General features: G+C 38.3%; 1 protein-coding gene across 4 annotated transcripts in view; it reads left to right on the top strand.

Annotated features, from left to right (window-relative positions):
* The window catches only part of LOC124794709 (prefoldin subunit 2-like), a 91,074-nt gene extending 83,533 nt beyond the window's left edge, over window positions 1-7,541 (top strand). For 3 of the 4 annotated variants that reach the window (XM_047258288.1, XM_047258285.1, XM_047258284.1), the window contains exon 2: window positions 6,248-7,541. In XM_047258288.1, coding sequence (XP_047114244.1) covers window positions 6,256-6,747 — 492 coding nt within the window. In that variant the 5' untranslated portion in view covers window positions 6,248-6,255 and the 3' untranslated portion in view covers window positions 6,748-7,541. Of the gene's footprint in view, window positions 1-2,937; window positions 3,055-6,247 lie in introns of those variants that run through there. The other variant, XM_047258287.1, reaches the window with a different exon arrangement.
* The last annotated feature ends 4,639 nt before the right edge of the window (window positions 7,542-12,180 follow it).

Below are 12,180 nucleotides of genomic sequence, written 5' to 3' on the forward strand. Positions count from 1 at the left end.
ATTCGATTCTACACAGAGTACGCGAAAGAACTTGCCCCCCTTCTAACAGCCGTGTACCGCAAGTCTCTAGAGGAACGGAGGGTTCCAAATGATTGGAAAAGAGCGCAGATAGTCCCAGTCTTCAAGAAGGCTCGTCGAGCAGATGCGCAAAACTATAGACCTATATCTCTTACGTCGATCTCTTGTAGAATTTTAGAACATGTTTTTTGCTCGCGTATCATGTCATTTCTGGAAACCCAGAATCTACTATGTAGGAATCAACATGGATTCCGGAAACAGCGATCGTGTGAGACCCAACTCGCCTTATTTGTTCATGAGACCCAACTCGCCTTATTTGTTCATGAGACCCAGAAAATATTAGATACAGGCTCCCAGGTAGATGCTATTTTTCTTGACTTCTGGAAGGCGTTCGATACAGTTCCGCACTGTCGCCTGATAATCAAAGTAACAGCCTACGGAATATCAGACCAGCTGTGTGGCTGGATTGAAGAGTTTTTAGCAAACAGAACACAGCATGTTGTTATCAATGGAGAGACGTCTACAGACGTTAAAGTAACCTCTGGCGTGCCACAGGGGAGTGTTATGGGACCATGACTTAGTAGATAGTGCCGGAAGTTCCATGCGGCTTTTCGCGGATGATGCTGTAGTATACAGAGAAGTTGCAGCATTAGAAAATTGTAGCGAAATGCAGGAAGATCTGCAGCGGATAGGCACTTGGTGCAGGGAGTGGCAACTGACCCTTAACATAGACAAATGTAATGTATTGCGAATACATAGAAAGAATGATCCTTTATTGTATGATTATATGATAGCGGAACAAACACTGGTAGCAGTTACTTCTGTAAAATATCTGGGAGTATGCGTGCGGAACAATTTGAAGTGGAATGATCATATAAAATTAATTGTTGGTAAGGCGGGTACCAGGTTGAGATTCATTGGGAGAGTGCTTAGAAAATGTAGTCCATCAACAAAGGAGGTGGCTTACAAAACACTCGTTCGACCTATACTTGAGTATTACTCATCAGTGTGGGATCCGTACCAGATCGGTCTGATGGAGGAGATAGAGAAGATCCAAAGAAGAGCGGCGCGTTTCGTCACAGGGTTATTTGGTAACCGTGATAGCGTTACGGAGATGTTTAATAAACTCAAGTGGCAGACTCTGCAAGAGAGGCGCTCTGCATCGCGGTGTAGCTTGCTCGCCAGGTTTCGAGAGGGTGCGTTTCTGGATGAGGTATCGAATATATTGCTTCCCCCTACTTATACCTCCCGAGGAGATCACGAATGTAAAATTAGAGAGATTAGAGCGCGCACGGAGGCTTTCAGACAGTCGTTCTTCCCGCGAACCATACGCGACTGGAACAGGAAAGGGAGGTAATGACAGTGGCACGTAAAGTGCCCTCCGCCACACACCGTTGGGTGGCTTGCGGAGTATCAATGTAGATGTAGATTATGAGTATGATTAGGGAATTTACATACAAGTGATGTGAGGTTTTCTCTGAAGTTTTCAGTTACATCAGGAGGAGAATATGGTGGTCAATACAAGGACCCTGCTATAATTTTATGCCTGCCCTTGATACCGAGTCTTGCTCGAATAGTGTCGCTTGCAGCTTCAGTTTCTCTCTCGAGGGATTTTCGTTTCTTGGCTGTTGTGACAAATACATCATCTTCATTTCCCATTAATTTGTCCTTTTAATATACACATAAGTTTCCTTAAAAATCTCACTGCTATCTATTTCAGATTTCAGCCAGTTTCCTGTGCCTAGTATTATGTGAGCTTCCCTGATTTTCAAGAGCACTTCAAACTCTATCACTTTGTTCCGAATGATTCAGCAGTTTACTACTACAATTTTGATACTCTTGCTCATGGGGAGCATTCTTTTGGACCTTAACTTATGCTTACACTGACACTTAAACTTTAGGGTCTCCTATATTTGTTGTTATCTGGACTGGATGGTCAATCACCTAACCTAGAAAGCCATTGTGTGCACATCTAACCCTTTTAGAGGCAACCTACAGCTCTCAACCCTATGGCTCGACTCCAGTCAGTCTGTGAAATATTGTTGGTCTCTGATTCACTCCTTCCACTCGACTCACAACCAGGGGGCCGTGATAAATTCTGGAAATGATCCAAGTATGAGCTTAACACGCATGACAATATACAGTTAGCTGCACCCAGTTTCCTCAATTGTGCCAGAATAGGCTTTTCAGTATGTTGAATGAGACGCTAAGGCATACACACTAATTGCACCTGGTATTCCTCTTGTCTCTTGTTACCATTTCCCTAATGGGAATCATTATGCACTGTACTTTTGAACTGCCAATGATTAAGAGATCTGTGCCCTTTTGCATCTGCTTCCTCTTGACACGGGACAAACCAGGTTTCTGCCGAACAGGTGAAGTGAATCCAACTGGCTGAGTTTCAGTTTCACTGAAAGACAGCACCTCGAACCTGTTGTTTTGGGGGATTGTAACAACACACTGATTCCTCCCTGGTCCCTGTCTTCCCTATAGAGGATGCTTGGATGTGTTCCGTTGGAAAATAAAGACATAGCAAATTTATTGGTGTCGTACCATATGACTCTGTAATTTTCAGCGTAGTGAATGATTTCAATAGAGCTGCCAAAACCAGCACGAGCCTAGTAATTAATAATAATTTTTGTTAGTAAAAAAATTCACATGACTCATTCTTTCAACAAATCATAAGATGTTTTGAAACAGACTACAATTATGATAGTTCTACCATAAATTATCTCCAAAATTCAAGGGTGGTCATAATGCTCAAAAAGAAGCCGACCAATGTCATCTTAATCATGATGAGGTCAGTCAAGAATAGCAATCTCATACTGCTCTATAAACCACCCATGCATTATTACCAACTTGTGCTAGTAGAAATATGTAACCCACCTCCCTCTCTCTATTCACAGGATGTAGCTGTTACACTAATTGGTTAAAAAAATTACTCATTGTATAAGTAAACTGAACAGCATCAAGCCAACCACAGATTCTCTGAAGCATTCAAGTCAAGGGGAGAAGATCCAGCATTTTACCACTAAGGCACCTGAACACTGCAAGATAACTTTTAAACATTTATTTTAGATCATTATTCTTCTGTCTAGTTGTGGCCTGCCACAATTCCTTATGTTGTGCCAACCTTTTCATCTCAGAGCAGCAGCTAAACTCTAAATCATCGATTATTTGTTATGTATATTCTAATCTCTGGCTTTCTCTACAATTTTTGCCCTCTGTTGCTTCTTCTGGTACCTTGGAAGATATTCCCAAAGATCTTAATGATATGTAATCTCTTCTTCTAGTTTATTTTCCATATATACCTTTACTTGCTGATATTGTGGAAAATCTTATATGTTTTACCTCACTAGGTCTTCTAATTTTTAGCATGCTTCTGTAACATACATGTGAAACACTTTGATTGTATCTTTTCCCTCATTTTATTATTCATTTCCAGTTCTGTGCCTTCGAAATACATTTTCAGAAATTTCTTTGTCAGCTTCATCCCGAATTTTATACTAGTAGACTTCTTCTGATGTGGAATGCTCTCTTTGACTGTGCAAGTCTGCTACTTGTATCCACCTTGCTTTGTCCACAGCAGAATTTCTTCACTTCATGTACTACACGGCTCCCAAATTTGTTGCAGAGTTTGGTAATTATATCATTTCTGATGCTGCAGGATAATTTCATTTGCCTTGGATTTACTTTAAATCCATTTTCTGTGCCCAGTGAACTGTTATTCCCATTCGCAGATTCTTTTATTTTTACTCACTTTCACTGAGAACAGCAACGTCAGCAACAAATATTATCATTGATATCATTTCAGCCTGATTTTTAATTCCACTTTTGAACATTTCTTTTATTTCCTTCATTGTTTCTTTGACATATTTATTGAACAGTAGAGGAGAAAAACTCTTAACTCTCTGTCTTACGCCCTTTTTAATCTGATCACTGCTGTGTTCTTATGTTCTCTCTTGGTTCTTCTAAATATTTTGTGCTATTCTTGTTGTTCCATAGCAGTACCTGTTTTTTTGAGGATTTCAGACATCTTGTTTCACTTCACATTCTCTAACACTTTCTCTAGAAAGCCTATGAAAGCATTTTGATTTTTCACAATTCATGTTTCTATTATTGAGTGTAATGTCAGAATAGCCTTTGCGCAGCTCTTATATTTTCTAAACCTAAATTCATTGTCATTTAACAGATAATCAGTTTTCTTTTCCATTCTTCTTTACATCATTATAGTCAGTAATTTGGATGCATAAGCTTCCAGACTGGTTGTCTTTGCTATCTCCGGGAATACTTGGTTGATATTCTTCTGAAAGTCATGTGCATTTTCCCAGCATTGTAGATTCTATACACTATCTTCAGTAATTGCTCATTTGGCACTTCCCACAGTAATTTCAGAAATCAGTAGGAATGTTACCTGCCCCCTTCTGCCATGTTTCATCCGAAAGCTTCCAAAGCTGTGTCAAATTCTGACTGATATTGGGTGGCCTATATGATCTCTCATGTTTTCTCAGTGCCCTTGGTTAATGTTGTGCTCTGGGGTGTACTGTTGAATTGTTGTTTCCCTTTTTGCAAAATATTTCTATGACTGAACTAATCATCATCTTCAGGTGCTGCGAGTTGTTCTGTTATGTGTACTCAGTGCCTGGAATCCAGTCATACTGTGAAATATTGTTGATCTCTCACCACTACTTGTTGCAAGTTGTGTATTTGACTCCTGGTGCCCTCTATGCTCTTTGATGTTCTTTTTAGTTTTTCAGAGCCTGCACTGATATTCCATGCAATGCACATTCTCTCAACATTTCCCAGTTTTGGTTGAGAGATCTTAATAAACCAAGTGCCTGTCTAGTTGGAGTCCAGGCAGTGAGTGCACATAACAGCACAACTTACACCAACTGAAGGAGATTACTGGGTCGGAAACAACTCGATTGTACACCCAGAAATACACCATGAATCCCCTATGTCCTCCAATTCAACACACTTTCCATCTTCTATTACATTATCAGACAGTTCCTCCACTGTTTGAAGGCATTCAATGTATGTTTGCCATTTATGAACTCTCTTCTCTCAATTTAACATTGGAATTTCTTTTGCACTCAAAATGTTGTCGCCTTTACTTTTAATTCCCTAAGAGTCATTTTAATTTTTCCAGCAATCATTTCACTTAGTTTCCTTGCCCTTCCTACTGATTTCATTCCTAAGTGACTTATATTTGAATCCATTATTTGTAGTTACTCATTGGTAACAAAATAAATAAAAATGAAAAATTAAATTTTGAAATAGTGTCTTGTTGCGAAACAGAGATACAGCAGGTACAAAAAATGAAGTAATTTACACTCACAAAACACACACACAAAATGAATAAACCACAGAATGAACTCTCATGCCACCTGATTGTATGTACAGTGGAGCATCTTGACTGATTTGAAAATTGAATAAACCATCCCTGTTTCTCCAAAGAATCACAAGATAAACACTCCTTTGTGAACTTGTATCATTCATGCATGGCCTCACAGTACCATAACCAGTGCATTATTTTGGAACAGTGTTTATTCTATGATTTGTTATATTTTGATAAACCATCCCTGTTTCTCCAAAGAATCACAAGATAAACACTCCTTTGTGAACTTGTATCATTCATGCATGGCCTCACAGTACCATAACCAGTGCATTATTTTGGAACAGTGTTTATTCTATGATTTGTTATATTTTGTGGAAAATGCAAATCAGTTTGTAGTTCAAACTTGCTAGTTGTGGAAGGCACAGCTTCTTCTGTCTTTCAACAGGTGTTAAAATGTGATTAGCGTCTTGGCTACAACACTGTGCTATATCTATTAACAACAAAAATTGTGCATGGTCATTGTTCTGATGTTGGATGCTGCTTCCAGGTGTCAACAACTGGTTGATGCCAATATTGTATTCTGGGAAAAGGAGAAAAGGGGATTAAAAATACATAAATGAATGGAGTGTAAGGCCTGTTGCTGTGGAGAATTCGCTCTATGTTTATGTGCAGATAATATGACCAACAATGGAAAATTGTTGGTTTATCAAAGTGATTCTGTGAAGAGTTGAAAACGGGGTAGGGGGGGGGGGGGGGGGTTAATGGAAAAATCCTATGGATACTACAGAAAATCATGTGCTCTGTTTTTTTCAAACATTAACTTCACTACTTTTAAAATTTCATGACTTTGATCAATTTCAAGTTACTCTCAACACATTCTTTTAATTCCAGTTAATAGTATGGCGACTACCAGTGATAATGCTCCAAAGAATAAAGGGAAACCATCCCTAACACAAGATGAAGTGATACAGAAGTTCCAGACATTAAGAAATGAACAACGTCAACTTGCTTTGAAGCTATCTGAGCTGGAGCAGGATCTGCACGAACACAATCTAGTCCTGGAAACTCTGAAAACTGCAGACCCAGCTCGACGTTGCTATCGACTAGTGAGTGGAGTCCTTTGTGAGATGACCGTAGCTGATGTCTGTCCTGTTGTACGCAACAACAGTGAACAGCTGACACGTTTGATAGCAACACTTAAGGAACAACTGGTCTCTAAAGGACGTGAACTGGTTGAGCACAAAGAACGCTACAACATCCGTATACGTGGAGCACCTGATGACCGTCCACCTCCTGGTTCAGAAGAAGAAAAACAAGGCACAGGAGCTGTGGGCAAAGAACCTTCTAGTGTTCTGGTTGGAGGTAGCAGTGATGCGGCCATTGTTAATTGAACATGTTAATATCTGTGAAATAAATGGTTAATTGTGAACTCATTAATTAAAAATTCCTATAGCTAAGTGGAAAACATTTAGTGAAATGGGCAGTGTATCATTCTCCAGAATAATCTAAAACCAATATTTTCTGCACTACTATGTTTAATTTTTAACTTGCTTTTTATACGCTAATGGAGAAAAGAGTGCCGAACACTTGTGCTTGTAACATACTCATAAGGTGGCATTATGTTACATATGACATATTTGTTCCATATTTTGTTAACATGTAACATTCGGAATTTAGGTTTTCTTATATCTTTCAGAGCAAAACTATATATTTGATCATATTTGAAATCTACCTCACAAAAGAAATAATCCAGACATAACAATTTTGTTTTCTGTCCTGATTGTCAGATTTCTCATTTTTGAGCGTTCACTTATAAATTATAAATACTCATGATGTAATGCTTGAAGATAAATTTGTCAACTTTTCTTGATAATTCCTGACTCCTACCATCATTAACCCGTATCTGATTCATCACAAGTTATATATGTACTAAGTTTTCATAATGTAACACTGGTTAAGTATACAATGATGTTTTAAAGTGTGTTAAATGTGTAACCATTCATCACAGTTTTATTTATTTGTGTATTTTTGTTTCAAGTTGGCCTAAATACAAAACCAGACATACCAAACATAAATGCTTAAGGACTGAGTTACACAAACTGGTGTTAACTCTCTAGCTGACATGAAGAGTGTTTGAAAAGTCATAAAGCTTTACTATGGAAAATATCTTCCTTGCTGAAATTTATCTGCTTCTTTTTTTAAGTAAGGATTTCATCTCCCAAAAGTTTGGTTTTAATATCACAGTTCTTTAAAATGTATTGTGTTGTTGTAGGCAGTATAACCTTGCCTTCTTCTGAATTTTGAACTACCTTCTTTTAGGGTGAAAATATTAGTTTAATATGTGGTTCTATATTTAAACAGTGTTTTGGAGTAATCTTGACCGTTCAGATCCAGTACATAGTAAGATGTCAATTTTATGTATCTCTCTCCTCGAAGTGACCACAACAGATATTTTCATCCTTCAGAGTAATGTTATTAGGCTTCTGAGAACCCTGGTGTTGCTGGCAACATATTCTGGGCCCATTCTTGATCCAAAACATCAGGAAACTTGACACACTTTGCTGATTTTCAGAACTTCGCTACATGCACAAGTAAAGTTTATAGAATTGGTTCGAATTGCCATACATAAAACTCTTACATACACTTGAAACGTTCATCATTCATTTTTTAAAACTAAAAATAACCAACTGGAAACACTATGTGAATTCCACATGAGAAAAAGTAGATACTTAAAAATAAGTTTGTGACTCTCGGTGAACTTAGTGTTCACTATAAAAAATAAAACTCTCATTCTAATAATCAGAAGAGCTTTACTTCAGATTTAACATGGGATTTACAACAAGTGCACACACTAAATGTGCTGACAATTCTAAGTTCAACACCAGCTAACAGGAAAATAAGGTCTACAGTCATGTCACACACTGAACGAGGAAAAATGTTCATAGCTGTCATCTAGCCATTTTCAGTAAGCAACATGTAGGTGACCTTGCCACACACTAAACTCTACTCTGCTCAGGGAAGCACATCTTAGTAAATGTCCAGTGAATAGTAATAGTTCCTTGGGCTATAATATAAGTGAACCAATTCTTGCAGATCTTGTCCTAGCCAATCAGCATTCATAGCAGCATTTCACAGCTGAAAGATTTAAGATAAGTTAAAAAAGTATGTGCTATCATGATATAATTTTTTAAATTGATCATAGACTCAGAAAACTGGGTGAAGTTATCCAACCTCACCTCAAAACTGGGGCTATGTAATTTTATGGACCAATAAGTTTTTGCTACAAACCTTTATTCAATAAATCATTCCATCTACAGATTTACTTCTAATGTATAAATTGAAAAGGATAATTAGTTATCAATCCCTTCCTGTTATGTTGTTAGCATGTGATGGTATTCCATACTAATATCATAAATACGGAAGTAACTCTGCCTGTTACACTTTCACAACCAAACCATTGAACCAGTTTTGATGAAATTTGGTATGCAGGTAGCTTGAATGCTGCACATAGCACAAAAATTGATTTGAATAATATAACACTAAATATAGAATAATAATTACTCTTTGAAAAAGCTATTTAGTCTTTGACTTTTGAACTGTATCTTACGTGTGTGATTGCTTTTATTGTTTAATATGTCCTACATAATAAGATTAAACATAATGAATACAATGAATATACAATCCTCTACGTGTTGAATCTATGCTTCCACAGTAACATTAGTCGTAAGCTCATCACATTTTAGGCACTGAGTGTTACACGTCTGTTATAACTTCAGAGATGCTTGAAGACTCACAATGGTAGCAACATTTAAAGGTTGTAGAGCAAACAGAGTGTGTAGCACCCTTCCGTATGGAAGCTTTTGGTGAGGCTGAATTTCATTATGATCTTGTATTTGACTGTGTAAATGATAAATTGGTCATCTTAGGGGCATGGATAGAAAATGTAGGCACCATACTGCATTGAAGTAAGGGAAGTGGTCGGCATGTGTTGCTCTAGTAGTGAAATCTCAGATCCAGTACTAATTAAAAAATATAATGCATGACTGCAGATTCTACATACAGCAGAATAAGTAAAACATTCATTACCTACATTCCACAACTGCATATGTTTTAATACCTACATCTCTGCACTGTTATATACTCAGACATTTATAAATTACTAGCTTGTTTACTATTATTCACCATAACAAAACTACTGATATGCGGTGGCAGCCACAGGTAACAGCTAGTTTATTATAAATGTGAAAGTTTCTGTGTGAATATGTTTGTTACCCCCTCACGCTTAAACAGCTGGACAGACTTGGAAGAAATTTGATATGTGATTAGCATATACCCTGATCCAAACATAGACTACTTTTAAATTTTACAAGATTTTAAGAACATAACACGAAAAGTGGAAGAATAATTACTCTTATTAAAAGCTATTTACTCCTTGAATTTTGAACAGTGTCGTATTTGTGCAAGCGCTTTTATTGTTTAACATGTCCTCCGTAATATGAATACAGTGATTATACAACCCTCAAAGTGTTTAATCTGTACTTCCTTACAAGCCTTTTGCATTTTATCTGCTGAGCATCAGACGTAACTTATAGCTTCTGAGAAACTTGAAGTCTCATGATGACAATGTCATTTAAATGCTTTACGACAGAGAGGCATTGTGTCTTTACGTGTAGAACATGGTAGGCATTTAGTGAGGCTGGATTTCATTAGGATATCCCAGTGTATCTGCTGGTAACAGGTGCACACATGAGGGCAGATAATGTTGTTGAACATACAAATATAAAATTTGCACTATGCTGAACTAGATACTGCTTATTTTCTTTCTTTGTCAAGTTAGTATGATTGTCACTCCTTCAAACTGAAGAAGCTGGACAGAAATGGATGAACTTAGGAATGGAAGTAGCCTATACCCTGAATTAACACGTAGGATATCTTTTATTAAAAAGTCACTGTTCCTGTGGGATGGGCAATGTGACTACTGTTCCGATGTCGCACGATTTGCTGGGCCGCAAGTAGCTCACGCCTCAATACAGGAGATAACTTTTTTGATGGCGCATACACATGGATAGTGAGTTTTGGCATTAACATTTCTTTATAAATAACTGTTTAACCATGGATAACACTGTGGGCTGCAGCTAGTTAATCTATAAAGACTCTATAATTTATTGACAAACATTAATAATTGGTATAAACAGATCATCATTGTTATTACCTTGTATAGTTTCCCACTAATGTCGAGGGCTGCTTGAAACATGAGTCTCTCCATCTTCTCCAGTTTCCACCATATCTCTGTCACCACCCAGACGCAGTCTTCTCCTCTCTTACGAATCTTTCTTCGACTCCTATCAGCAATTGTGTCTTTGACTTCCCCTTGGTCTCTCGCCTTCTGTATTCATTTCATGCAGGCCCATAACCGTCCTTGTCTTATCCCTTCTGTATGGGGACTTCCCACGAAGCTATCAGGTTGCCTTTCATATTCACTAGTGTAAAACCAGTCTGGAACCAAAATGGTTTTCAGGGATGTGGCTTTACGTAGGAACAAAATCTAATTTCAACATTACAATCTGCTTAGAGGATTTACAATTCAAATACAACAAAATTTAGAAAGGATTATTTCTAAACTTATTCCATCAACTGGTGGTGATAAAGTTGCTCCTTATGAGGGAACATAATTTTTTAAAGTTGTATTGCATACCATTGGTTTGTACAAGTGCTGGTGGCAGCACTAACAGGTAGGTGACCGAGCGAGGTGGCGCAGTGGTTAGCACACTGGACTTGCATTCGGGAGGACGACGGTTCAATCCCACGTCTGGCCATCCTGATTTAGGTTTCCCGTGATTTCCCTAAGTCGCTCCAGGCAAATGCCGGGATGGTTCTTTCGAAAGGGCACGGCCGACTTCCTTCCACGTCCTTCCCCAATCCGATGAGACCGATGACCTTGCTGTTTGGTCTCTTCCCCCAAACAACCGCAACAGGTAGGTGAAAATCGAGACTGCAATATGTGGCTCACTTCACCATGAACAAACAGACTGCCTGTAGAAATGAAACATGCCTAAGAAACAACATAAATGCTGATATGGGAATGAATTGAAAGAAGTTCATCTAAGATTGTAAGGGCTTAATACCTGCAGGAGTCATCTGATGTCCCAAAAAGTCCATTGCCTGTTTGCAAAGCACACACTTGTCATTATTTATCTTCAATTCGTAATCGGAAAGCTTTTCAAAAATAGTCCGTACCTGAGTTTCGTGCTCGGTAGCAGATGCAAAAAAATCAACATGTCATTCTGCAATGCTAAGCAGAAATTCAGGCTGCAGAGAACATCACTGACAAAATGTTTCCATTTTTCTGTAGCATTCTTAAGACCAAATGACATCCATACATATTCAAAGAGCCCAATAGGCTTAATTACTACTGTCTTTTGTATATCCTCTGGTGCTACTGGGAGTTTGATGGTAGGCTTTTTGGAAGTCAGTATCACTGAACATTCGGGAGCCTGCCAACACAGCTGTAAAATCATGTAAGTGGTGAACAGGACAGCGATCCAATGTGGTGAGTGCATTCAGGGCACTGTGGTCCTCACATAGACACCACGTACCATCTTCCTTTTGAATCAGATGTAGGGGAGATGCCCAAGGCCTGTCAGTGTGTCTGATAACCCCCATTGCCAGAAATTCTTCAAAGTCTTTCTTTGCAGCAGTGTACTTATTAGGAGCCAACCAATGGGCCTTGTAAGCAACCAGTGGCCTTGGCACTGCGGAAATATGATGTTTAGTGTTATGTTTTACTTAAACTGTGGCGTGGGCTGGCGTTCTGCTATGCCCTC

Source organism: Schistocerca piceifrons, chromosome 4 (genome assembly GCF_021461385.2).
Source record: "Schistocerca piceifrons isolate TAMUIC-IGC-003096 chromosome 4, iqSchPice1.1, whole genome shotgun sequence".
NCBI lineage: Eukaryota > Metazoa > Arthropoda > Insecta > Orthoptera > Acrididae > Schistocerca > Schistocerca piceifrons.